At 35.1% G+C, this 27,858-nt stretch overlaps 2 protein-coding genes across 2 annotated transcripts; one reads left to right on the top strand and one right to left on the bottom strand.

The window, feature by feature from the left end:
- Nucleotides 1-67: 67 nt before the first annotated feature.
- PIGX (phosphatidylinositol glycan anchor biosynthesis class X) lies at nucleotides 68-20,851 on the bottom strand. Its single transcript, XM_081028357.1, has 6 exons — nucleotides 20,774-20,851; nucleotides 17,991-18,054; nucleotides 15,168-15,309; nucleotides 6,695-6,908; nucleotides 5,010-5,110; nucleotides 68-3,019 (listed from the first exon to the last, which is right to left on the bottom strand). Exons 4-6 carry the CDS (start codon nucleotides 6,900-6,902, stop codon nucleotides 2,876-2,878), a joined length of 453 nt encoding a protein of 150 aa, XP_080884483.1. The 5' UTR covers nucleotides 6,903-6,908; nucleotides 15,168-15,309; nucleotides 17,991-18,054; nucleotides 20,774-20,851; the 3' UTR covers nucleotides 68-2,875.
- On the top strand, nucleotides 20,699-27,858 carry CEP19 (centrosomal protein 19). The gene is made up of 3 exons (XM_081028343.1): nucleotides 20,699-21,132; nucleotides 23,623-23,819; nucleotides 24,438-27,858. The coding sequence occupies exons 2-3, from the start codon at nucleotides 23,690-23,692 to the stop codon at nucleotides 24,797-24,799; spliced, it is 492 nt and encodes a 163-aa protein (XP_080884469.1). The 5' UTR covers nucleotides 20,699-21,132; nucleotides 23,623-23,689; the 3' UTR covers nucleotides 24,800-27,858.

The following is a 27,858-nucleotide window of genomic DNA, read 5'->3' as shown; positions in this document are numbered from 1 at the left end:
TGAGTTAATAAGCTAACAGAAACCACACACAGAATAATGAAGCACATGAACTTTGGATATTGGAATTACTGGTTACAGAATACAAAAAGTTTATTAAAATGATTAAACAAAATAAGACATTAGCAAGAAACAAGATACTATTTTTTTAAATGACCAAACAGACTTGAAAAGGAACCAAGTAGAACTTCAAGAAATAAAGAATATAACAACTGAAACCAAAGCCAATGTCTGAATTAAATAGCAGATTACACACAGATGAAGAGAAAATTAGTAACCGGAAGACAGAACTAAATAAATTACTGAGAGCAGCCCAGAGACAGAGGAAATATGAAAGATTAAGAGACATAAGGATAGATTGTAAAGCCTAATGAGAACTCCAGGAGAGAGAAAAGTAAACAAAGAAGCAGTATATGCTAATAGCTAAGAATTTTCCAGACTTGATTAAAGACAAGAACCTTCAGATTCAGGAAGCAAAGTGAATCCCAATCACGATAAGTAAAAGAAATCTTCTCAAACAAAGTGAAACCGAAGAATACCATAGATAAAACAAACAGAAAGAAAAGATGTACCCTATAAATAAACAATTGTTAAATCTACTGCAGATTTCTCAACTGCAACAATAGGTGCCAGTTGACAATGGAAAAATATTTTCAAAGTACAAAGAGAAAATAACCAAACTTAGAAGTGTACACCTAGCTAAATTATCAGTCATATGAGTGAGGGTAAAATAAATGTATCAAGTGGCTATCTAAACACACCATCCTATCACTGATTAGGACAGTCCTGAAGAGCATACTTAGTCCATATTATTTCATTCCAACTAACGACCAATAGCATATTTGTAAGTTTAGGGGATGATACAGATAGGTGTTGGTCACCTCACTCTAATTTCTTTATCTCCATATCATATCAATCAGCATCAATTATCAAAATATAGATGAGTAGTTTGAAATGAATTGAGTATTTGACTAGGATAATCCTTAAACTCATAATTAATTTTTAGAAATAATTCGAGTTGCAATAGATGTATCTAGTTCCTAAACCACGTATGTACCATTAACCATGAAATCTACCTACAATATCTAAGTTCTTGGTGGAGTGGCGCGCGCGCGCGCACACACACACACCTGCCCCCCACACTTAGTTGAGGTAACCTGTATCACTATTATTTTCATCCAAAAGAACGTAACACAATAGTTTAAGAAAAATAAATCATAAAAGTGTAATACTGGAATATAATACCAAGAGAACAGTACCCACTTTCTTAGCCTTAAAACAAAAAGACCATATAAAGAAATACAAAACTGATTTTAAAAAATGAAGTGCTTATTCATTTTTTTAAGTATCCAAAGAAGTTAATATAAATAGTTCAAAACCAGAAATATTCTCTTCTGTCAAAGGTGATGTTACCTGCAACCATTTTTTTACACTTCTGAATACCAGTATAAATGAATCATGTTCTAAGTCACCATCTCAAAAATATTACCTTGGAAACTTGTTTGAGTACAGATGAAATTTGGTTCTGATGTGCAAAAGAATATACAGATTCTCTCTCTCTCTCTCAAGAGCTTATACAGTACCATGTTAACCCCACCGATCTAACCATATTCTAAAACGTTGTCGATGTTACTGAATTTTAACTGACACATAATTCTATTTCAATGCCATTATATTATTCCATTGTGAAAGAAATGCTTGTAAAACATGGAATTCTTTTTTGTAAGAAATCACTAAAGATATGAAATTAGACTGGGTTGAAATTTTAGTCATTTTAAAGATGTCTAATATTTCTGCTTCATGGCATTGGGTTGCCTTTTTCAATACTTAAGTTCTCCAACACATCTTCAAAAATAAGTGTTATAACTAGTCAAGCTGTAGATGTCAAATTATAAAAGATTTATTCCTATAAAAATAACATAATGTTTTAGGAAATTAAGCAGTAATTGCATATGTAAACATGTATCACATCCCATTATTCAATTTAAAACAAAAAATTCCAACATATCCTGGTTTAATGGCTTCTGTTTTGGGGCACACCTACCCTAAATAAGTTGCCCCTAAATAAATAGAAGGGCATGCCTGCCCTTTCATTTTTTAATTAGCTTATATCACTTACTTTATTTTTTAATTTTTTCCAAAGAAAAACAGTAAATCAAGATCTTTTGTTTAAAAAAAGAATCACCTGAAGATATGAAAAAGACTTTTTGTAAATGTACAACTTAATAAAATATACTCTTTAAAATGACAATCTGAATTGTCTTCCTGACAAATTTAGTACTAAATGAGAACTAAATCTTAGTACTTAGTTTCATCAAACCCTTTGTTAATTCATATATTCAAAAGAGTATAAAACATAGGAGAATGGAAATATTTTAAGGAATAACCAATTTTGATATTAATAATTGCTTAGCTGTTCTACATAATGATTTTCCTTGATTCTCTGGATAATTTCAATATTCTAATAAAATTAGCATTTAAATACTGATCCAAATTATTTTATTCTTATTTATAACGATTTTCTCAGTTTTTAGCTTAAATTTAAATGTTCCTATTCACAAAATGAGAAAGATTTGTCTCTGGGACATAAATTACTCATTTTTATAACCCAAATGAAGATAAAGTCACTTCTCACAAAATAAACAGTAATTTAACAGAATTAAGTTTGCCCTATTGGCACTTGATGCTTGAGGATTATCAAATGTACGTAACAGAGCACTGTTTTGAAATTAGTTGAGAATGATCCAAAATTTCTTCTAATAGACATAATTTTTGGCAAAACTGAAGACAAAAGTAATGATATAACTCTAGAACATTTCTAGTCACAAGTAAATAGGTCTTAACTAGGGATATGGGAAGCATTTAATTGCATTAAAACTTATAGGGAGAAATGACCATATTTGCAAACAGCCACAAGGATCAAAGTAGCACACAGGATGGTAATGAGCAGAGTCACAGAACATACTAAAGGGGTATGTATAGTCAGTCCCACTGGAACCTGCAGAGTCACATTCCTATATACCTAAGGAGAGAGATGGATAGAGAAGTTAGAGACACTCAAAATGCATGTCCTAAGTGAGATCACTATTTCTTTATTTTTAAATTTTTTTCTTTTAAATATCTTTCAACCAATGCTACACTACATGTAACATTATTGTTTGAAAGATTCTATCGGATTCAATATTTAATGTAAACAAACCAGAATCACATCCCATAATAATTCTTAAATTCTCACTACTTTTGACTTTTTCTATCTTGACAGAGTTGAAGATATTCTTTCCAAAAAAGGCCAGCTATATCTCAATGTCACTTCTGTAATCAATATAAACATTCACTTCCTCTTACTATATTTCATATTAAAATACAGAATTCTAAGTAAAAACAATAATAAAACTAAAGTATCCATTCATTTCTGTTTTGCTGTTTCTCTCCCCAAAAAGCTTTTTTAAAAGTTCGTTGTTCACGAATCACACAATTGAATGGGTCCTTTACTGTTAACACAACATCAAATTAGTTGTGATATACTGACTAGTAATGCAAAAGTTCTCCTATGTGCAACTTAGTTTCTAGTTTGTATTTGGTTATGAAGATAAAGGGATTTAATTAGAAACTTTGGGAAATTTCATGGTTTAAAAATAGGTTTTTAAAAACATTAAAATTAGGTAATTTGGGGATATTTTTATTTTTTATTTCTTTTTATAAATACCTGGATTATAATTTCACATAAAAAAATGTTACCAACACAATCTGTAACAAAGCACTATCTGAAAATTATCTTTCAAAAATGGCATTTTAAACAAACAAGCCTTGGTATAGATCACCACCTTAGTAATGGTCACCTATTTTTCTGGTATATATAAACAAGAAATGTAACACAAAGTAAAGAAAAATAAATTAAACTGCTTAATTATGACCTCTTATTTCAAGTTACCTGGTCTTAAAGAGAACTGAATTCAAAATGTTTCAATAAGATAATTACTTATTCTTTAGCAAGGCACACTACCAATTTTTAAAATCAGTAAGTCATAAATAAACTCTAATCTAGTTTCATTCACATGAGAAAATCAAATATAATTCTCCAGATGTATTTTACAGTTTGAAAAAAATTCAGATACTGTATGTGTGGTATCGTGATTTATAATAAAAAAATTACATATTTGGTTTTCTCATTCCTTTTTCTGGCTCATAGCTCCCAAAACACTTGGAATTTCCTGTTGAGAGTGAGCAAGGTGTCTTTTGTTATCTTGATGAAGCACCTGAGGATGAGGGCTGGTTGCCAATGAACCAACCATATGTAATTGAAGGTTTAGAACTTTCAGTCCCACCTCTGACCTTGGAACTGGGGAGAGGGGCTGAAGGCAGTGTACAAAGACTTACACTCTGAAGAGAGGAAAGAAGTAGATTATGTTAACTAAAGAAGGTATAAAGAAAACTGTAAACTCCTTCAACAAAGCCAGTGTTAATGAAGTATTAATACGTAACTAGCTTAATAACTAATAACAAGGTCAAAATTATAAAAATGGCCTGAAACAGTCTAGACTGATATATATAATAGAAATACAATTGTCTAAAAACTATCGCAGTTGATGCTACTTTGAGTTTTACTTTCCTTTTTTCACTTGTTCTGTGAAATATAAGGAAGTTAATTTATCTTGTTCAAAATTAATTTTAAAAAAATTCTATATAAGATAAAGTTTTAACAAGATGGACAAAGCACTGAATATCTTTGCCATTCTACACCTTTAAAAAGCGTATCAGCTCTATTAAGCTCTGGACCAAAGAGTCATGGCACTAACCCTAAATCTCCAGCCCACAAATTAAATGATTCTATGACTCTGTATAAATGAGGAACCACTGTTGCCATCAATAGCAGAGAAACAACATTAAAACAAACAAAAAACAGCTTTCTATGGTAGGATATAAAATTCTCGTCCCTTAAATGTGGCAGAAACATTATAGATAGTTTTAAATGAGGCCACATGATCTAAAAACAACATAAAATATTAACTTACTGATTTATATTTCATATTGTTCCATTTGCAAATATCCTTATTCTTCAAAGCACAAGGAGCTGCCACTTCTGACTGGGCCCAGCATTTCAAAATTGGAAACTCTGAAAAAAGTGGTAGAAGATCATATCAGAAAACTTGTATCTGATCTAGAGACGAGGCCTGTCTTTCACGTTGGGATCCGAATATTCAAATATTTTAATACTCAATGTCCATGATTTGCATCCATCTAGCACATGCTATTTTATTTTGGCAGCCTGTTCTAAGTGAATGCCTAAGAAATTATAAAATAACAAAGACTGTGCAGAGGTGGAACGAGTTCTTAACAAATCCTATCATACTAAGAGCCACTTTCAAATTTTTTAACTTTTTTTGATGTATAACATGTATTCAGAACAGTGAACAGATTCTACTCATACAACACAATAAATTTCCATAGAATACACACACCTATACAAACAGCATTCACACCAAAAACACCAGAACCCCAGAAGCTCTCTTAGGAGGGGATACTTTTTCAAAACTTATTTAGCATAATTAAAAGGTACCATTAATAGAAACAGAAAATTAGGTTGGACGAACAAAGCTAACATAGCTGAAAACTTTATTTTCTCCTCATGAAATATATTGTGGCAGCAAATGTATGGATTAAAAACTTCCTATCTGCCAATCTTTAGAAACAGTGCTACTAACTGCTGCAAACATTCTAATCAGCCCAAATTTGCAAACACAAAGAATCAAAATCTGAAAACAGTTTCTTCAAGTCTTGATTCTAAGAAGACTGAAAATGCTGAAGGCATCGTTTTTTTAATTTACTCAAATCCACACATAGAAACAGAAAGAACAATTACACACAAAGCCAAAAACTCATGAATATTTACAACAAAACTAGGTGATAAAGTATCCCTTCAAACACCAAAATACATGCAAGTGGAGACAAAACACCTACAGCTACAAGTCCTGCAATATCAGTATGAATAAACAAAAAGCAGCAAAGGGGCAATGAGGATAAAAGGCAGAAAAGAAACACATCAGACATTACACATCTACTCATAAAGAACACAGCACCACCTATGGCCTTGCCAAAAGCAGCAAACCTGATTCTGATCATACCTATGGAGCCAAGTGCCAATTTCCAGAAAATAAAGAGGTCAGATAAACTGTGTGAGTACAATCAGCAAAACCTCAACCCTGAGAAACTCTGTAAGTCAAATGACCAGCTCCTACAACACACAAATTTTAAAGAAAAGGATAGAGGGCAGGTAGGGGTGAGATAAATTAAGAGGCATAATGGAAATAACAAAATTTTTTAAACGGGCAAGACTAAACTACAGTGTCTAAGAATGCCCACTTGGGTGATAAAAGTACAAAGAAACTTAAGGAAGTGATCAAAAGTCAGAATAGTTAGCCTTAGAGGAAAGGAGGAAGCTATGACTGAGACAGGACACGTGGAGCTGCTGCTAGAGCATTGTTCTATTTCTTGACCTGAATGGTAATTACAAGGATATTTGCCTTATAACTTAATAAACTATATATGTGTGAAGTTTTTCTACATCTGTGCTTTATTTTACAATCAGAAAGTTAAAAAGAAAGAAAAAAAAACATGCTTTTGTTATCCCTTGACTTCAGACTTAGCATTATACCTTTATTTGTATTCTCAACCCTCAGAAAAAATTTGCAACCCTCACCTTGGTCACAATACATCAATAAATCAGGGTTATTGAGCACAATAAAAGTTTCTCCATCTTTACTATGTGGCCGATGATAGCGGTAGTGCACAGGCAAAACAGCTTGAAAACAATCAGTGCACTGTGCATCTTCTCTGGCATAAATGAGAACTTCAGATTCCTTGGACAAATAGCTGGGAGCTTCTATATTATAATTTTCTGAAACCATCACTGCCTGTCAAAATGAAAACAAATATTAATCCAGAAGAAGAAACAAAGATTTAAAAAAGTAAAACCAGAGGACTGCTATACAGATAAACAAAAATGTCAAATTCGCCTCCCTTATAAACAATTTCCATTCCCTTTCCATCCTCAATTTTAAAAAGAAAGCACAAGATGTGATCTGTGTTTAATAAGTTTGTTTACTAAAAGTAAACTGAGGAAATTATACTCTGAGGTATGAAATTTTCTCATAATAAAATTTCTATGTAATTTCTTATCATCCTTTGTTTAGGTGATAAAACAGGTACCAAGAGAAATTTTGTGTATAAATACAGCATTATTCAATAAATATGAAAACTATGATTAAAAAATAGTTAACCCAGTAATGGGTTAAAATGATTGGTATCATTCTGGTAATTTCCTGTACTTCAGAGAAGATGGTAGTGAGTAAGAAAGAGCACTGTGGTCAGGAAGTCAAAGCAAGGGTCAGCACTCTTTCTGTATTGGTTATAAAAGGGTAAAGGATTCTCTTAAACCATAGTATTGGTTTTTACCAATAAAAAACAAAAAAATACCAAAAAATATTGCTTAAAAAAATATTTACCAAAAAATACTATGGTAAAAACCATGGTATGTACATATCCATATATGCATACCAAAATACTATGGTAAAAACCATAGTATTTTTATAATACATCTTTTTTAAAATTATGTTTGTTTGTTTTATTTTATGTTTGTTTTATTTTATAGGCAATGATATCAAAGTATAACTGAAATTTTACCTAATTCTTAAGATGAACAATTTTTTTAAAATCAATTATATGAAAGCTCTGAATGACAATATTCTTCTTTTTATATTTGATCTTTATAACAGGATCATAAAAAAGTACACAAATATTTGGGATCTTCACCAATTTCCCCAAGGGCTTCTGCTAATCATTTGATAATTAAATCATTCTACTTAGAAGCATCTACCTTGTTATCCTTGTTATTTTCTCATAGTCAGTATTAAGCAGTGTAACTATGCCAAGTTTAATTTGTCATTGATTTTGCCTACAGTTTGATCAATTCTCTAATATTATATTGCAAAATTAGCATTTTCATTTGTAACTAATTTTCATTGTAATTGCATTGTATTGTTTAGTGCTTACAATATTCAAAAATCAGTAAGATGATAAGTATGGTAGAATACAGTAGTCCTCCCCTTATCTGCATGGGAACTGTTCCAAGACCCCTAGTGGATGCCTGAAACCATGAAGAGTACCGAACCACATATATACTAAGTGTTTTCCTATACACACACATATACCTGTAATAAAGTTTAATTTATAAATTATACACAGTAAGATATTGACAACAATGATAAAATAGAAAAATTATAGAAATAAACTATAATAAAAATTATGTGAATGTGGCATTACTAAATAAAACATGGGTTACTTGAACACAAGCACTACAGCACCATCAATCTGATAACTGAGCTGCCTATAAGTGACAAATGGGCAGGTATGGATATGCTGGACAAAGAGATGATTCACATCCCAAATAGGATGGAGCAGGGTGGCTTGAAATATCATCACGCTACTCAGAACAGTGCACAATTTAAAACGTATAAATTAATTATTTCTATAATACATCTTAAAATAAGTATTATATATCGAAAGTAAAAATGCACATGACAGAAATTAGTCCTAAATTATAATGTGTGTGATATATGTATCCATATATACATACCTATGTACAAAAACACCAATATACACATATACACAAATATAGACATTATATACATATCTGTATTTGTGTATAGATGTATACACACACACTTCTTTCTAGATCCTCTATGCAAAGCCCTGACATATCTCAGAAAAAACCAGCATTAACGTCTTCCCATCACAGCAAGAATCCTGATTGTCCTATGTGACAATGACACCAAGTGCTGTATTTTTTCACATGTTGTTCCTTCTCTGTTAATCACAGTTGTTAGCAGAACTTATTGGCAGAGGTCAAGGAATTACCTAATCTCGTAAGTCATGAGGAAATTTGGAGGTGATCAAATTCAACCACAGTCCCACTGAGAGTATTTTGCAAGTACCCAGCCACTGCTTGAAAACTTCCAATGACTGGGAGAGTCACCTCACTTTATCTACTGTTAAAGGGTTATTCCTTTCCTGAGTAGATGCTCTGATCTATAACATTCACCAATTGTCCTTGCTTACAATATCTGCAATAAATCTGTTCCTTATTTCACTGAGGGTCCTCAAACATCAGAAGGCAATCATGCTGCCTCCACTAAGTTTTCTCCTCCCCAAAGAAATATTCATAATTCTCTCAGTTTCTCATGACATGGTTTCCAAACCATTCATCATATTAGTTGCCTCTGGAAATAAATACTCAGGGACTATACTATAGTAGCAATATTACCTTCTTTAGCCAAAAAGTGAATTAGCTTTTAAGCAGCCTTATTTCAGTGAGAAATCTATCTATTGATATAGTCTTAAAAAAAAATAAAAGACTATCTTTTAGAGCAGTTTTATGTTTACAGAAAAAATGAGTAGGGAATACAGCATCCCCATATACCCCTGTACTGCCCCGCAACACTCAGCTTTCTTTCTCTATTAACATTAGTGTGGTGTACGTTACAATTTATAAGGCAATATTGATAAATTATTAACTGACGTCCACAGTTCAAGTTAAGGTTCACTTTCTATTTTGTACATTCTATGAATTTTGATAAATGGAAAACGCCATGTATTCACTATTACAGTATCATACAGAATAGTTTCACAGACCCTATGCTCTACCTATTCATTCATATATTTTTCATTTGAACTTTTTGCAGAAAACTTTAAGTAATTTCCATTCTACTTTTTTCAAGGAGTTGACTTTTTATTAATTAAATGCAGGGATTTAGATTTATTTATATTAATCTTTCTGGCTATAGTCCATTTTTTTCCAGGTTGTTGAGATTTAACTGAAATCCCAATCTGTCAACCCACATTATGTTACATTTATGACTTTGATAACTATGTCTTCTGTACTTTTATGTAAGGATAAACAGGAGGGTCAAGAGCAAAGTCCTATGAAATATTATTAGAAATTTATTAATGAATTCTCTTTGGGTACAACTAAGTACAAATCAAAATAACATAGAGCCAAATCTTTCTATCTTATCAAGGATGTATATATGACCTGATAAAAATAAAAGTACCTTTCTTTGAGTACTTATACTCACTATGTTGCTAGGTATTGCACAAAGTGGTTTACATACATTATCTCTTTGAATTCTCACAAGAATCTGATCAGGTAGGAACTACTAGCTCCATTATGTGTGTTATGTGCCATTGAGAGGGCTCTAACTCCTGGCAACCCTATGAATGAGTGATGACCACAATGTCCTGTCCTCCACAGCCCTGCTCAGCTCCTATAGAGTCATGCCTATTCATTCTTTTATGAAGTCAATCATCTGATATTTGGTCTTTTTCTTTTCTTGCTGCCTTCTATTTTTCCTGGTATTTTTGTCTTTTCCTGCCTTCTCAGAATGCGCCCAGAGTAGGATAGTTTCAGTTTTGTCTTTTTTGCTTCCAGCAATGTTTCAGTGTTAATTTGCTCTAGGACCCACTTGTCCGTCATTGTGGTGGTTCACCATATCTGTAGAGCTCTCCTCCAATACCATATTCCAAATGAACCAATTTTTTTCCTGTCAGCCTTCTTCACTGTCCAACTTTCACATCCATACATAGTAATTGGGAACAAGAGGGTGTGGATGATCCTAGTCTCTGATGACACATCTTTGCTCTTGATGATCTTTCGTAATTCTTCCATTGCTGCCAAGTCTCAGCCTTCTCTTGATGTTTTGACTGCAGTTCCATTTGAATTGATGGCTGAACCAAGGTAAACAAATTCTCAACAATTTCAATGTCTTCATTGTACATGTTAAAGTTGTGAATTTCTGTAGTCATGATTTTTGTTTTTTTGATGTTCAAATGCAGACCTGCTTTGGCCCCATTATATAAACGAGCAAACAAAGTACCAGTGGATAAACAATATAGCTAGTAAGCAGAGGAGCCAAGATTCAAAACCAGGTTAAATTGATTCCCCTATTCAATTAGGTTAAACAATACAAAATAGACAATATTTGACTAGTTGAAAATTAAAGTATAAGAACTGACATAAAATATTTTCCTGATTGTGTTATTTACAATTTATGATGATACTATGATTTTCAATTTCTCTTATTATTAAGTTGTTTTGTTTATTTTTATTTGTTTTGTTTATTTTTATTTGTTTCCATAGAAATAAAAATATGATAACTTCCAAAAAATTGAGAATATTTTTAAATTTGAATTTAAGCCGAGATATAATGAAAATGAGTCAGGTAGAAATAGTAATTTGGTCTTCAGAGAGGGCTCTATTGGTCAAGGATTATTTGATGATAGTTCAAAACAATTTTACTCCAGGTATCTGAAACTCAAATATCAGCCTCAAAAGGGGTTTTTTTCAGGTGATGAGAATATTCTAGAATTAGATAGTGGCGATGGTCACACAACTTTATGAATATACTAAAAACTACTAAACTGTACATTTCAAAAGGGTGGCTTTCATGTTGTGTGAATTATATCTCAATTTTTAAAATGAGGATAATTTTTTTTAAATGAACCTCAAGACAGACCTAGATCCATTTTACACCAAGATCAATTAAGAACCAGCAGAAGCTAACTCACAAACAACAATCTGAGGCCTCAAAGCTGACTTAGGCATTTTGGCAGTGAGTTTCTCTGAAACCTAGTTACAATGGGGAAAAAGAAAAAAATTGCACAAGCTGGTACACCAATGACAGGTGATCAAAACATCAGATATTTGGAGGTGTATAGATTTAAAACAACAAAAAACAGTTTTGGAGATCATAACCTGACAATCAGAAATGGTCTGGACAATGACCGGATGCTGGTAAATCTTCCAAACATGTGCCAAAACCATAAATGCAACCCCAGAAAGTACAGTGACTATATGCTGATCTGAAAAAAATCATAATTTTATTAATTTTCACCACAGATAAAACAACAGCAATAGCATGTTATCAAGAAATTGAAATTATGCATCAAAAATTAATCCTAAAGCAACATGCACTGGTTAACAGACACGGACCAATACTTTTTCATAACAACCCTCAATTACACATGTCACAAACCACCCTAGGAAAGTTAAGTGCATTAAGCTATGAAATAGTGCTATATTTATAACATTAGATCTTTCTTTCATGAGAGCTCTAAAAACAAAAATTCCCCAATTAAAACATAATTGGTGCCTTTGAACAACTTATACAATCTGAAAATGTAAAACTTTATAAAAGTGAAACGCATAATATTTTTCTTACACCGGGATTTTAACTCTTGGTTGTTTCAAGTGGGAACGTATATTTGGTCCCAGTTCTCCTAGTTGGTCATGGCAGAAGTCCTAATACTACATATTTTGAGTGAGTAAAACTTATGATTTCAAAAACACGGTATTTCCATTTTGACCTACAAAACAGCAATATCATATGTTTCAATCTAATATAACACTGTTTTCAAAGAAGGTGAAAGATTTTGATTAAATATATCTGTCTAATAGCCCTACCTAAAAATGAAATGAGGTTTATTTGATTTGCCTTATCCATGGGGAGCCAATTCAAGGCTTGTCTTTATCTTCAAATTACTCACAAAGCATCATAAGTTCCTTAAAAAAACATTTTGTTGCAATATCACCCATTTGATGTAGACCCTGTTGTGCTATTTGCTGCAGCCAAAAATTTTATGGCATCAGTCAAGATCCCAATCTAAAAATATATGCATCGATCACTCCCTACATATAAATCCACTCTCCAGTTAAATTCATCATATAAAACCACATCTCACTATAAAGTTTCTTTGCACAAAGAACTGGGCCACAGTCTCAATTCCGCTAGGCAAAAGGAAATAGCATCTAATACATCAAGAAATCAACTTCTAATTACCTATATGTCATAAATGAGACATCTGTTTTTCTAAAAATTTCCAAAGTGAAAAAGTAAATTTACTTAAAAGGTTTGTAATTAGGGATTAGGAGATGAAGGACCAAAAAAATCAAGAAGGGGCCGGCCCGGTGGCTCAGGCGGTTGGATCCCGGTGCTCCTAACTCCGAAGGCTGCCGATTCCATTCCCACATGGGCCAGTGGGCTTTCAGCCACAAGGTTGCCGGTTCTACTCCCGCAAGGGATGGTGGGCCGCGCCCCCTGCAACTAACAATGGCGACTAAGAACAGCAACTGGACCCAGAGCTGAACTGAGCCCTCCAAAACTAAGATTGGAAGGACAACAAATTGACTTGGAAAAAAGTCCTGGAACTACATACTGTTCCCCAAAAAGTCCTGTTCCCCTTCCCCCCCCCAAAAAAAAAAATCAAGAAAAAAACTTGTCAACCAATCTATACTGGCACCCTTTACCCACTCAATTTTCTTTTTTTCATTTTACCATTCTTCCACCTCCGCCCCACCCTCTCCCACCTCATTCCTCCTCTACCCCCACTCCAACCCCCTCCCCCCACTTCCGTTCAGGCCGTTGTTTCTCAGTCTAGTGTGTTGGACACAGCTTCCACAGCAGCCAGCAGCCACTCATGATGGCAGCATGTGGCCCACGTGGACCTCCGGCAGCTCACCACCGCAGCCCAGCTGCAAGGAGAGCTGTTGTTCACAATCTTAGCTGTAGAGGGCGCAGCTCACTGGCCCATGTGGGAATCGAACCACCGATCTCGGCATTAGGAGCACAGCGCTCTAACCACCTGAGCCACCGGGCCAGCCCCCACCCAATTTTCTTGTTACAGTCAAACTGCACACACCCCAATCTTATCCCAACCAAAAGTGTGGGCATATGACCTCTTTCTGGATATTCCTATGCAAAATAAAAATTCCATTTTCTTAAAACATGGTAGGCAATTTTATTAAGTAGATTTAAATGATTCCAATCCATGTCACTACAAGCCAAAACTTATTTAAATTTAAGACCTATTATTTGTAATTTAAAAGCCTCATTCAGAATTTGTGAGTCAATGAAGAAAAGAAACAAATGAGAAAAAAGCAATGGTATTCTCACATGTGTATATATGTATTAATATCTAAACTGCCATATACTCGTATGTGAACATGTGTATTAAAACTGCTATATATACACAAAAAAAACAGAACAGAGGAAGAAACTTGGTGTCTGGGGGTTAAGATATGTGGAAGCTTACTGTGTACCTTTTTCTATCATGAGAAAGTAATTCTGAACCATGAGAAAGTAATTACCTATTCAAAAAGATATTTAAATAAATAAATAAAACAGATGAAGAAATTGGCCTAAAACACAATTAAAAATAAACTGCCATCATGAATAACTACAAGTGTATCTATTTTGCCTTTTTAAAATTCATATATAGATTATAATCTTATAAACTAAGACAGGACTTCCCAAATTTTCTTAATAGGAATCACCTGAGTCACTAAAAGCAGATTTTGGGGTCCAGTCTAGATTTACTCAATTAAGATTTCCCAGCAAGACAATAATCTGCAGAGAAAGTACCCCCAGGTGATTCTTATTAAAGTTAGGGAAACCCCTTAATTAAGCACTAAGATCCATTTCTGGAAAGAGCAACAACTTTGCAATTAGACAATCCTAGATTCATTTCTTGGCTCTCCATTTACCTACATGATCCTGGATTAGTTACTTGGCCTCTTTGTGCCTCAGTATCCTTATCTATAAAATGAAGATAATACTTGCAGGCTTGTTATAAAGATTAATTTTTGTAAAGGGTGTGGCACATAATCTTTCTTTAATGTTTAATTTTACCTTGCTTCCTTTTAAAAAAAAAGAAGATATCTGGCATTTAGAGAGCCAATAAATATTAATTTCCTTTCCTCCCATACCCAATTATACAGATGGTGGGGTATATCTCTCTAACCAAGTTTCTGTTGAAGCAGTATTTATTATTCATTAATCTTCTCAAACATATATAATTTTCTTTGTCACTAACTGGCTAAACTAGTAACCATCCTGACAAAAAGCATTTATTAATAACTAGCTCAGTTTAGTTGACTTATTATTGACAAGTATAACAAGTATCACTTGTTAAATACTATCTAAAAAATGTTACTTTATACACTTTAACAAAATGAATATAAAATACTACAATGTTTTCTTGCCTATTATTTTGCCTTAATCCAAATTATAGCAGCCCTAAAATAATTTCTAACTCAAAAAAAAATCCTCCAATAGTTGTACCTCTGTTATGTTTCTCTCTTGTAATGAAGCCAACTCATATGGATCCACAAAAAGTCCTGATGGGATGTAATGTTTAATTAAGAGTCGGCAGGTCTGTAACTCCTCAATGCTTTCTCCAAGTTTCACTTTTATTACAAGGTCTCTGTAAGACAAATATGTTTAAAGTAAATCTCTTTATTCACTTGTTAATGAGATAGTATCACATTACATTCAAATTAGTGGAAACACTATTATTTCAAATTAGTTTTCCAAAAGAAGATTATAAAGTCAGATGAAATATTTATATCAAGTCAGAACCACCCATTAGATCTTCCATAAATTCATGTCATCAGCCACAGTACTGTATTAATGTGAAAACAGATAAAGATAAATGGAAAGGAATAGAGTCCCAAAATACACACACATTTTCAATAAAGGTGCCAATACAATTTAACGGGGAAAGAATAATCTTTTCAACAAATGGTACTGAAACAACTAAATATCTAGAAAAACATGAACCTTGATTGTACCTCATGCCATATACAAAAATTAATTTGAAGTAGACCATAAACCTAAATGTACAATTGTCCCAGCTTCTGGTCTGAAGGCACATTTTGAACCAAGGGCAGTGAAGGAGATCCAAAGCACAGTAATTCTTAAGTGAGAAAAGATACAAGTTAAGGAAGGCTGAAGTGGCTGGAAGTCAGAGAGCTAAGTTCCAGAGAGGAAGAAATTATGCAGGAAGAGCTCCAGAAGTCTGAATTGGAGTCTCCTTGAGTTTTTGTTGAATACTAAGATAAGCATGAGTTAGGTGTAACTCCACAAGACTGCAAAGAATGACTAGAAAACTAAATGATGAGAAATTCTAAAATTTCACAAAGGGAAGGGAGACATTTGCATCCCAACCAATCCAAGCAGAGATCAAAGCTTTCCGTAGAGATCCCAATTGGGTAAAGTTTTAGTAGTAAATTAGTCTTGCAGTAATGACCGATTTAACCTTAGACCTATACCTATACAAAAAAAAAAGGTTAAAAGAATCAAGTTGATAAACAAGTAACTTAACTGCTAACAGAAAAAAACAAGCCTAACACCCTATAAAAGATAAAATCCATACTCAAAAATGTTCACATCCACAACATTCACAATGTTAGTATCCAATCAAAAGTTACTAAACATGGAAAGAAGCAGGGAAATGTGATCAATAACTAAGGAAAAGATCATTCGATAGAAACAGACCTAAAAATGACAGAAGTGACAAAATTAGCAAAGGACAGTAAGAGTCATTATAAGTATGCCTAACATTCAAGGATTTAAAGAAAAAACAGGAACACTATGAGGGAAAGAAATATAGACTGGGGGTGCAAAAAAAATGTATCAAGTGGACACTTTGGTCAACGTTGCTCAAGCGGTAGTTCGCTGTAATCAAAAGTGTCTGGACACTGATGGTAACCACTCTGAGCACCTCTTGTAATTGCAGAAGTCAAATGTGATTTGTATTAATTTTTTGTTATTGGTATATATTGAGTATTACAATTTTAATAGTTTTCCTTTCTTAAAATATGTATACATTTTTTGACACCAAATATATATATATGTCTAAATGCAACTTCGAGATGAAAAACATAATTTCTGAAATAAAAACTATCCAGATATGATTAAAAGCAATTAGACACTGCAGAAGAAAAGATCAGCAACTTGGAGACAAAGCAACAGAAACTACCCAAACTGAAGTATACTGAGGAAAAATGCGGGGAAAAGAAAGTTTCAGTGATCTTTAAACATTATCAAGTGTGTATATGTATGTGTTTATTTATACTTTATAGTCATATCTCCTCTAACACTGTATTGTCCAGCTTGATTACCTACCTCATTATTAATACTAATAATTAACATTTCCTGGGTGTTATATGACAAGCACTACATTAAAGGGCCTTCCATATATTCTCTGATTTAATTTTCACAACCCTAATGGGGAAAAACTATCATTATCCAATTTTACTGATAAGGTATCAAAGACTTAAGTAATTTGATTAAGGCCATACAGATACTAAATAATTCAGCTACATTTTGAGCCCAAATCTGAGTTACACACTCACACACACACTTTCTTTCTACCATAAATCCTAGCCAGTTACACGTAGGCTAACTTTGAAGAGAGCGGAGAGTGCAATACTTTAGCATCAAGTGACTTTAAAAATAAATGTATCAGAATCTATTCATCAAATATGAGAATCCTTTCAAACTAATCACCTTGAGAAGCTTTCAAGTTTGGGAAGTTTTCTTGAGGAACAGTTTACACAACTTTTTACCAGTCTTTTAAATATTTTCAACACTGGCAAACATTCATTGTTGAGGATAATTTCTGTTTCGGAAACAGCTTGGTCATTTGGAACCAAGAACTAGTGATGTAGAATGGTATAATATCTTAGTACTTGAGAACATGGCTTTGGAGTATGATAGTCCTAAATTTGAGTCACAGCAGACCCACCCTAACCTCTACCAAATTATTTAAATTCTCTGAGCCCTACTATACTCATCTGAAAAACAAGAAAGGTATCATCTAAAAACCATTGTGAAGATTAAATGGAATATTGTATATATAATTTCTGGACATATATATGACACTCGTATATGCATGGTAAATAATGAATGTTTGTTTTCTCCTCTTCCCCACTGTTATTTTGATAATTATTTCAAACTGTAACCACATATAATAAATCTGTCTCTTATAACTTGAAAAAAGCAACCTTTTCAGCTTATCTATTTTTAAACTATTGATTTTTTTGTTCTAAGTTATATGAAACAGTATTTTGATGTAAGTATATAATTCAATGGGCAACTCACCTGTGAAAACCATCTTTTAGAACTTCTTGCTTCAAAATAATTTCAGAACAAGTGGCCCTTATGCCTATAAGAACCAAAAGATTTTTTAAAAATAAAATAAGCATTCAATGAAAGAATACTTAAATTAGAAACTAATTGTTTGAAGTAGGCTTCACTTTCCGGGAAAATCTAGCCAACCAAAGGATAAAACAAAAACTTTTAAAACTTAAGCAAGTTCAGCTACATATAAATCTATCTCTACCCCTCTAGCGTAGGGGTAAGCAATGTTGACTTTGGATTTATATTGTCTGGTTTCAAATCCCAGTCTGTCAGTTAACAGCTGTGTGACTTTAGGCTATAAGATAATGTATCTCCCTTCTTCTTGTTATAAAAACTTAATATATATAGAAGCACTTAGAATGGGCCTACCACACAGTAAGTGCTTTATATAAGTATTTATTAATATTACTTTATTCCAGTGATCCCAGGACACCAAAACAAACAAACAAAAACTCAGAAGGGCTAAGAGCCAGGAAATCTGTTTTAATCCCATCTCACTGAAACTGTATCAGTTACATACTGGGAACTTCTGTATCCTACCATCTACACCTATAAAACTGAGAAGATGGTACATTTATGTCTTGTAGGAATGTCAGGAGAGTTAAAAAAAAAGAAAATACTGAAGGCTTTTTCAAAGATTCAAAGGGTTTCTTTATACACTTAGAATAAGCAGAAATCTCACTATATCGACTCTATGTAGAATTCAGACAGTAAAGTTATTATTCAATGTCAGCATCATAAAATTAAAAATTCAGTTACTAATGATCGCCAACTCCGCCAGGCACCTTGCTACGTTAACTTTATTTTCAAAAGCTGTAAGGGTGTAAGAACATTAAAACAAACACCATATATTATTGCATGTTGCGTAATCCATTAGATGTATTCCTGAAAAGATGCATGAAAAAAACAAGACATTCAGATGAAAACATTTGAAATATAGAAGGGAAGGAAGGGGGAAAACAGCGTTTATTAAATATCTGTCCAACAGATCATCTATTTGGGGCTTTCACATATGTTTTAACTTTCAAAACCTAGCAAAACGGGCAGGCAAAATTACTGTCATTTGTACAAAGGAGGGAAACTCTGACTTATAAACAGTTACTAACTGGCTCTGGATCTCACAATTAAGTCAGTGACTGATTAGAAGCAAGATCTGCCTGACTTTTAAAACCTAAGATATTTCCACTCTCTTGGCTATTTAAAGAAATCTTTACTTGCTTTGCAGAAGCGTATCTAATCTTTTCCCAAGTAACTTACAGTATCTCTTGTACACATCTAGATGCTTCTTCATCATGTTTAATTTTAATGGAGGTGGGGTAGGGAGTAAGGATTTATATGTACCAATATATTAAATTGGAAAAAAAGTCAGAGTAATAGGTTTTTAAATTGTATTGGGATATACACTAGAGAGTAACAAATCACATTCATCTTGGGATGGTAGAAAGGCTAATTTACAAACGGTATAGCAAGTACTGGACTATATGATTTGTAAGGAAAAAGTCATTCAAAATGCATGTGTTGCATCTGAATTCACCTTCAAGATTTTTCCTCTTAAATATTACTTTATTTGGTTATTGTGGCCTCAACTGGCCCTGGAAATTGAACCCTAATTTTTAATCACAAAATACCAGTGCTATAACAGAGTCTTTACAGACCACCAAATCCAGTTCTTTAAAAATTCTTTTTGGCTTCATAATCTTTTCTTCAAATAAATTTGGAAACCTAATATGTAAACACACCAAAGCAGAACTGCATTGACAGGTACTATTCTTTCTCATTTTACAGATGGAGAAACTCATGTGGTTTGTACCGACTTTCCTTTCTTTAACAAATGTTATGTCTTATTCTAAATACCACTGCAAGAATCTGCCTCCCCCACTACATTGACAGCTCCACGAGGGTTCGGGCCATGTTTAACTCAGGCCTGGATCCACAGAACCTAGCGCAGCACTCAAGCCCACGGTCTGGCGCCCAAAGAAATGAAGCGACCAGTTCGCCCTGCCCGGGGTCATAAAGAAAACCCAGACCGAATCAGTCTATTATGAAAAATGTTCGTAAGACAAAAACTACTCGTCCTTCCCTCCCCAAGGCCCCCGGAGTCTCCTATTCTGGATTGGGATTCTCACATCTCACAGGGCAGGGAGGCCTTGCTGGCCCCTCAGTGGTCAAAAGCCTCACGCATCCCAAGCTTCATTCACAGTATTTCAGTAGTAGCAGTGTGGCCAGTCCTGCCTCGGAACCACAGCCTCTCCAGAGGCCCAGGAACCCCCACAGAGCTGTGCGGAGGACGGGGTGAGAGAGGAGGCACGTGGCTTTTGTTTCTAACCTCCCCCGGCTCACCCTCCAGTTCCAGGGTCGCGCGACGAGGTAGAGTGAAGTACTTTTGGGAACCGCGGATAATAGAGGACTCGGGAGGTAGGGCTGCCCCCGACCGACTCGGCCCTCAAAGCCCCCCCACCCCCCGCAGCCCCGTCCCTCCTTTTACCAGCGTCGCTGTGGGGGGCAGTGAGGGCCGTGGCGGGCGCCCAGGTGAGCCCAGCGGCCTCCCAGAGGAGCAGCCAGGCCACCACTAGGGCGGCCACAGCCCGGGCAGCCAGGACGCCGAAGAACGCGCGCCCGAACGAAATGCGGACCGAGGAGCCTGCACGCGCTTCACGCCGCTCGTACGCGCTGCCACGGAGTTAGTGACCGGGACGGCAGCCTCGGTGCGCGCTCCCCGCCGGCCCCGCAGTTGCCCCGCTCACCGCAGCCCCACCCGGGAAAGCTCCGGCGTGGCGGGAGGTTGCCTTCCCAGGCACCAGGTTCACTCCCTTGCCGCCCCGCCCCTCGCCGTCCCGGTCGGGGGCGGGGCGAGGATCGACGCAAGCGCCGTGAGTGCAGCAAGGCTGTTGCTGTGGAAACGGCTCCGAGGGTCCCTCGGCTGCACAGTGATCCCTGCACGCTGGCCTGCGATCCTGCTCACCCAGCTCCCGGTCTCCACCTCCACTTCTAGGTATTTGCGAATTCGAGCCTCCTGCCTGGGAGTTCATTCCAGTCACGTCTGTGGGATGGTAGCTGCCACCTCTTCCTGCAGCGCCAGGCTCCTCCCAGCCTCAAAGTCGAGGTAAGTGCTGCCTCTGTGCATTGCAGTTGGGTCAAAACAACCCCCTCACGGAGATTTCAGACGTTGGCCTGAAGAAGATGCAATTTCTGTACTCCTCTCAGGGTGAAAAAATCAGTCTTGCGCTAGTGGGACCGTGAGTTGGGTGGGGGAGGATCGTCTGTCTTCCTGTTGGCAAAATCTGTACATGTTTAGGTGTCGTGGGGGATGCTAGGCTAGATAATGACAGTCACTGATCCCTGGCGGTATAAGTATAATATTACTGTCTAGGAAGAAGAGTTGGGTAAATGTGCCATCTTTTTGTATGAATTGAGTTGAATCTGTAAGTAGGCCTAGAGAGTATCCATTGCAGATTGGAGCAGAACACAGGATTCTAGGATGGATGTCTCAAAGAGACATGTCAGAAGATACTAACTAAAACTGAAAATAGCAGCATGCTATTAAAAAATATGGAGATAAATTTAGAAGAAACGCTTAAAAGAATTGAAACTGGTTGCTTATGGAGAGGAGGAAAGGCAGAGGACAATAGTTACTTATTATAATAAGCCTTGCAGAATTATTTTACATATTAAACAATACAAACATTAGTAAAAATAAAAGTTAAATTAAAAAAATAAAATATTTGCTGTCAAAAAAAACTATATTATTGAGTATCAGTCTCATACATTCTTCATAAGTACAGCCATTTGCTTGAGTGTGGATTTATATTGTGTTCAGTAGGATCTCCTAGAAAGTTTACTAAAAGACCAAATTTTAGTGAGGTGAACTGGGAGTAGTATTTGTTTTTTGTTTTGCTGTTTTATTATTTTATTTTATTTTTCAATTACAGTTGACATTCGATATTATATTAGTTTAGGTGTACAACATAGTGGTTCAACATTTATATAATTTACGAAGTGATCCCAATAAGCCTAGTACCCACCTGACACAATACATAGTTATTACAATATTGTTGACTATATTCCCTATGCTGTACTGTTCCCTATGCTGTACTTTATATCACCGTGACTATTTGTAACTACCAATTTGTACTTCTTAATCCCTTCACCTTTTTTACCCAGCCCCATATTTGTTAAGAAAGAAGAGGGAGGAGAAGAGGAGAAGAAAAAAAGATGGGGTGGGATCATTGCATCAGATCAGAGGCGGAGCACAGAAATTTGAAAAAGCAGTTCTTTATAGATGATTAATTTCCAAAGAATAAAAATTCTTACATCCAACAATAATGGGTGAATAATATAGATTATGGTATATCCATAGGACAAACATTTGGCAGTCATATAAAGATTAGCATTTTAGTAGAACGCTTCATGACAGAATCACAGATTGTTTAATTTAAAAGGCAGGAAATAGTATGTATAATATAAAAACATACTGTAGTTAAAAAAATAAAACTGTATTCCTAGAAAAAAGACTGAAAGGTATCAAGGATGATTATTTTATATGTTTTCTCCTCTCCCTGCTCTACCTCCACCCCATTTTCTATGGTGAACATGTGTTTAATAACTATATTCCTATAGTGATTCACTAACAGAACTGAAGTTACGAAGATATCATTACCCTATGTGCTGCTTTACCTCTAGGTTCCGTGATATTTGCAAATCTTCCTGAGAATAATGTAGTCACACCTAAAGCAATCCCTATAATTCAGTTACTTTGGCATTGGGGACAGAGGAGGGAAGAGGGAATAGAAAGTATTAACCTGAAAAATGTCTGTGTTTCTTATAACTGAAAAAACATAATGAGACAAATAAGTTGAACTAAAAATCATGTAAACTTTATTGCCTTGTTTATGTAGAGGCTGATTTCGCACTGGTCTGCCTTTTTGATCAGACTTTGAGACTGTAAAAATTTAGAGGATGTACAGCAGCTGTCTTATTTTAATACATTGAATTAAACAAATGTATGGAATGCCTACTACATTCCATTTATTGTGCCAGGATATTGAGGTAAACAGTGACTATGTTCCCTGCCCTCATGGAGCATACAGAATAGAAGGGAAGATAAATGATTAAATAAGTAATTACAAAAAACTTGATGAGTAAAATGATTGGGAAACTACAAAGAAGACAGATCTGATCTGGTGAACCTCTCAGGACATAATGTTTAAAGTTAAAAAACTTTTAGTACCCTGACATAGAGGATATTTGTACATACTTGTTTAATTGGTAAATGAAAAAGATCCTGTAAGTTGATTCTTGGGCTGACTCACAGGTCATATACAATCTTTGGTTAAGAGTACAGAACACTAAGAGATCCAAACTGAACTGCATTTCCAGGCTCATCTATGAACAAACTTATACCCCTCAGTGAATCAGAGATCCAACAGTCTAAGGATAATCCAGGGCCAGGCTGAACTTTCAGGGTAGCTCTCGAAATATTGAGCTTGGTACGCAGAGCATGCATCCCTAGCACTGGACTCGAGCCAAATCTGCTGGGGAGAAGTAGGGAGGAGTATGATTTATCCAACACTTAATTTTTTTCCCCATCTTGCAGGAAGTCATTATGTGACTAACACCTTTTCATCAGATTTCTTCTGATTTACCCTGACGTGTATGTGAGAATGATGTGCACTGCCAAGAAATGCGGAATTAGGTTCCGGCCTCCAGCTATTATCTTAATCTATGAGAATGAAATGAAGGGGAAAAATCGCCAGCGCATCATGCCTGTACGAAACTTTTCAAAGTTTTCAGGTGCCTCATGTTTTATCTTGCTTCGTATATTAAATATTCTCTAAATCACTTAATACGAATGATCTGAGTCTTATGTAATCACATGATATGACCTTCATTGTTAGACAGACCTAGGTTCAAATCATGTCTCTATCAGGGTAGATGTGTGACCCTGGCTAAATTACCTACTCCCAGTGAGCTTCAGTTTCCCAATCTGTGAAAGGAAATTAATCCCACCCTTTCAGAATTGAAGTGTGGGTTAAATGAGATAGCATTATTTAATAATATTAATTCCCTTCTCTCCCTCCAAATGTGTTATTTGTAGTCATGATATTTTCTTCGTACGAGTACTAGTACTATCTAAAACTGTAATACTACATTTCCTTCTCAGATATTCTCTCCAGTCGAAAGTGTTTAACATCTCCTCAAAGTAATTTTAAGGAAATCAAAAATATATCCCTCTTTCCCCCACCACATTCAAAGCTCAATATAAAGGAATAGTTCTACAGGATCATTCATTCCAAAAAAGCCATTTAGCTACATGGCTACAATGGCAGATGACTCTTTCAGTAGTTTGTGGTGCACCAATAGTTTGTGGTGTATATGCGTGTGGTATATAGTTTTGTTTCTCCTTCCTAGATTGCAACCGAGCTGCTGAACAATTAAAGAACAATCCACGACACAAGAGTTACCTGGAACAAGTGTCCCTGAGGCAGCTAGAGAGGTTATTCAGTTTTTTACGAGGTTACTTGTCGGGACAGAGTTTGGCAGAAACAATGGAACAGATTCGACGGGAAACAACCATTGATCCTGAGGAAGACCTGAACAAACTAGATGACAAGGAACTTGCCAAAAGGAAGAGCATCATGGATGAACTTTTTGAGAAAAATCAGAAGAAAAAGGATGATCCAAATTTTGTTTATGACATCGAAGTTGAGTTCCCACAGGATGAACAACTGCAGTCCTGTGGCTGGGACACAGAGTCAGCTGACGAGTTCTGATACCCAGAACATTTATTGGGCTAGCAGAAAATCCATGTTTATACAGAGGATGTAGATTGGTTCTAGAAAAGTCCGTCAAGAACACTAAATGTACATATGGGGTCCTATTTGGATTGACCATATTACTTTTCAAAACCAGGACTTGTACAACATCTACTGCATAGGTAGGTGCATGAGGAATATAGGGAAAACAGAATGTAGGAGTCTGCCTTTAAGGAGCTTACAATCTCATTGGAAGTCAAAAACTTGTGAAAAGCTAATTAGCAGTATTAGTCAGCAAAAAGATTAAAGCCAAATGTTTGATAATGGCTAAAGAGGGGCAGAGCCTAGATTACTGTAGAGTAAAATAGTCAGGGAAGACTTTGTCCTTTGGTGGTAAGATGAGACTTTGCAGGGTGGTATTTGGATAGAAGCTTATATAGGACTCCAGAAGAGAGAAACTGGAAGGGGTAAAAATGGGGGAAAAGGTAAGTAAAGAGATAGGAATTAGAAAATTTTAATTGAGAAACAGTACCAAATTAGTTTGATAAGATTGGAAGGCATATATGGTTACCAGGGGACTATCCTGTATGCATTGTGTCTTTATGTGGATTTACCTCTGGAGTAGAGGAGGACTCCTACAGAATGCCCTAAAGTTGCAAGTGCATGTCATTTGATGGACTGGAGTGGAATTCAGCCCCTCCGGTATCAGGAAATACATACCAAAGACATTTTGAAACCCTAAACCTCTTCCCATAACTAAGAGATTTGTTTGTAAAATTAGAGATCTACCCATAATAAATGAACAATAGGTACAGCCAGTTTAGGCCTATTGAGCTTGGATTTACAAAGAGATCTTCGTTGAACAAAGCTATGTGTGTATATCTAATAAGACGATATACCTTCTTATTAGATTATCATTTAATTGGTAGAAATCCTATGTATTCTGCAAGGAAATTAATACTCATTAAATAGAATAGTAGAAATTATTCGTTCTACCTGTCCATTCCTACTCTCTTTACCATTAAAACCCCCATTAAAGGGATCATTCTTAGAGTGATAACGGCATGTATTTATGATGGTCATGTCTCATGTATATTTGCCAAAGGTAGCAAAAGAATTTTCAGCATTGGAGATCCTTTCATATCTACATAGTATTCCATTGTATAGATGTAGATGATATATTTTAAAAGTTGATCTTAGGTTGTTTTCCCCTTTACAAACAATGCCAGAGCAAATAGCCTTGTATATTTTCTATTTTGCACGCGTGCACAATTATAAATAATGCCTAAAGGGGAATTGCTGGGTATGCACATTCTTAATTTTAATAGACATTGCTAAGTTTTTCTCCAAAGAGTTTCTTTCATTCATTCATTCATTCAGTATTATGTACTTAATGAGCACCTACTGCATGCTGAGCCTGTACTATTCTAGAGTCTGGGGATGCAGCAGTATATACAACAAAACTTGCCTTTACAAGGTTTACAGTCTAGTTGGAGAGGAGAGAAATACATACAATAGGTTCCTATGATAAGTGCTCAGATTTAAAAACTGGGTAAAAAGAGAACAATGGAGGGAATGAAAGCCACTGATTTTGATAGGGTAATAAGAGAAGGCCTCACTAAAAAGGTGACATTTGAACAAAGGCCTGAAGGAGGTAAGGAAAAATTGATGTGCATTTCAAGGGTAGTGGAGAAAGGCATGTGCATAGGTCCTGGGGATGGAATGTGCTTGGCATATTTGAGGGAGAGCAAGGAGGCCAATGTGGCTAATACAGATAGAGCAAGACAAATATGGTAGGAGATGAGGTTTGAGTGTATTTTACCAAAGCATAGTACTTACCATAAAGGTTGTACCAACTTAAAACTATCACCAGTACACAACAAGAGTATCTGTTTTCCCCACATACTCATCAACAGAGAGTTATCAAACTTGTTGATCTTTGCCAATGTCGTAACTTAAAAATGGTAGCTCATAGTTTTGATTTGCATTTCTCTTATGAGTGAGACTGAGTTTAAGAAGCATTTTAATGAAATAACTGTTATGTCCTTTGCTCATTTTTCTCTTGGGTCACTGCTCTTTTTCTTACTAATTTTAAAAAGGTCTTTATTCAGGAAAATAGTCCTTAGTCTATGATATGAGTTGCAGATATTTCCACTTTGTCATTTGTTTTTTTTTACTTTGTACATGATATTTTTTCCAGGCAGATGTTTTCCCAAGTCAAATTGACCAATATTTTTCTCTGTGCTTCTGCATTTTGTGTCATATATAAAGAAGCATTCTTCACTCCAAAATATTTTTAATCCCATGATTTATTTTCTATACAGGAATTTATTTTGGTATAAAATGTGAAATTTGATTCCAACTTTACTTTTTTCCAAATGCCCATCCAATACCACTATCAATTGAATTACCCATCTTTTCTCTTCTTGATTTTAAATGCATCCTTTATCATATACTAAGTTGCCATTTGTATCAAAATAGTTATCTTTTGATTATATTAATGTAATCTGCAGCACACTTCCCAGTCCATGGTTTTTTTTATGTTTATTGAGCACGTCTCCTGTGTTCACTAAACTAAAGCTATAGAAAGATACAACATGGGCCATAAATTTTGCCCTTGAGATGTTAACATAAGTTAGCCAAAGCAACAAAACTAGCATATATGAGGTAAAGGTACTGATGACATATGTATAGTTAGAGCAGAAGGGAGCTATCATGTGAGTTGAGCAGTTATGGGGTTTTTACCCTCCACTTATGTGTCCAAAGCTAATTCTCTTGCTGAGCTCTTTAAAATTTTTTCCATTATAAAATTAACACATATTCAATATTCATTAGCATATGCCTTGATACTTAAAAAGGAAATTTTAACCAGAGCCACGCATCTGTCATCACTATTATTAATATTTGTTGATTTCATTGTCCCTCTTCTCTGTTATTAGATACTGGCTTCTACATAATCTTCACATTTTTGGTCTGATGTATTCTCCACCAACAAGAAGCTTAAAGCTATTCATTATTTCTGATAATGACCATAGAAATAGAATGGATAAATTAAAATCCTAATGTAATCCTCAAAA

The sequence above is a fragment of the Rhinolophus hipposideros genome (assembly GCF_964194185.1).
Source record: "Rhinolophus hipposideros genome assembly, chromosome: 2".
Taxonomy (NCBI): Eukaryota; Metazoa; Chordata; class Mammalia; order Chiroptera; family Rhinolophidae; genus Rhinolophus; species Rhinolophus hipposideros.
Note: the sequence above shows the minus strand (reverse complement) of the source record. Positions and strands in the feature narration are given on the sequence as shown.

What these genes read in the sequence shown, in the direction of transcription:
- CEP19 (XM_081028343.1), top strand. Translation starts at nt 23,690, where the DNA reads ATGATGTGCACTGCCAAGAAATGCGGAATTAGGTTCCGGCCTCCAGCT. An exon ending in AAACTTTTCAAAGTTTTCAG is followed by an intron (nt 23,820 to 24,437) that starts GTGCCTCATGTT and finishes TCTCCTTCCTAG; the next exon opens with ATTGCAACCGAGCTGCTGAA.
- PIGX (XM_081028357.1), bottom strand. Translation starts at nt 6,902, where the DNA reads ATGGTTTCAGAAAATTATAATATAGAAGCTCCCAGCTATTTGTCCAAG. An exon ending in ATTGATGTATTGTGACCAAG is followed by an intron (nt 5,111 to 6,694) that starts GTGAGGGTTGCA and finishes CACTTTTTTCAG; the next exon opens with AGTTTCCAATTTTGAAATGC. An exon ending in ACAATATGAAATATAAATCA is followed by an intron (nt 3,020 to 5,009) that starts GTAAGTTAATAT and finishes CTCTCTCCTTAG; the next exon opens with GTATATAGGAATGTGACTCT.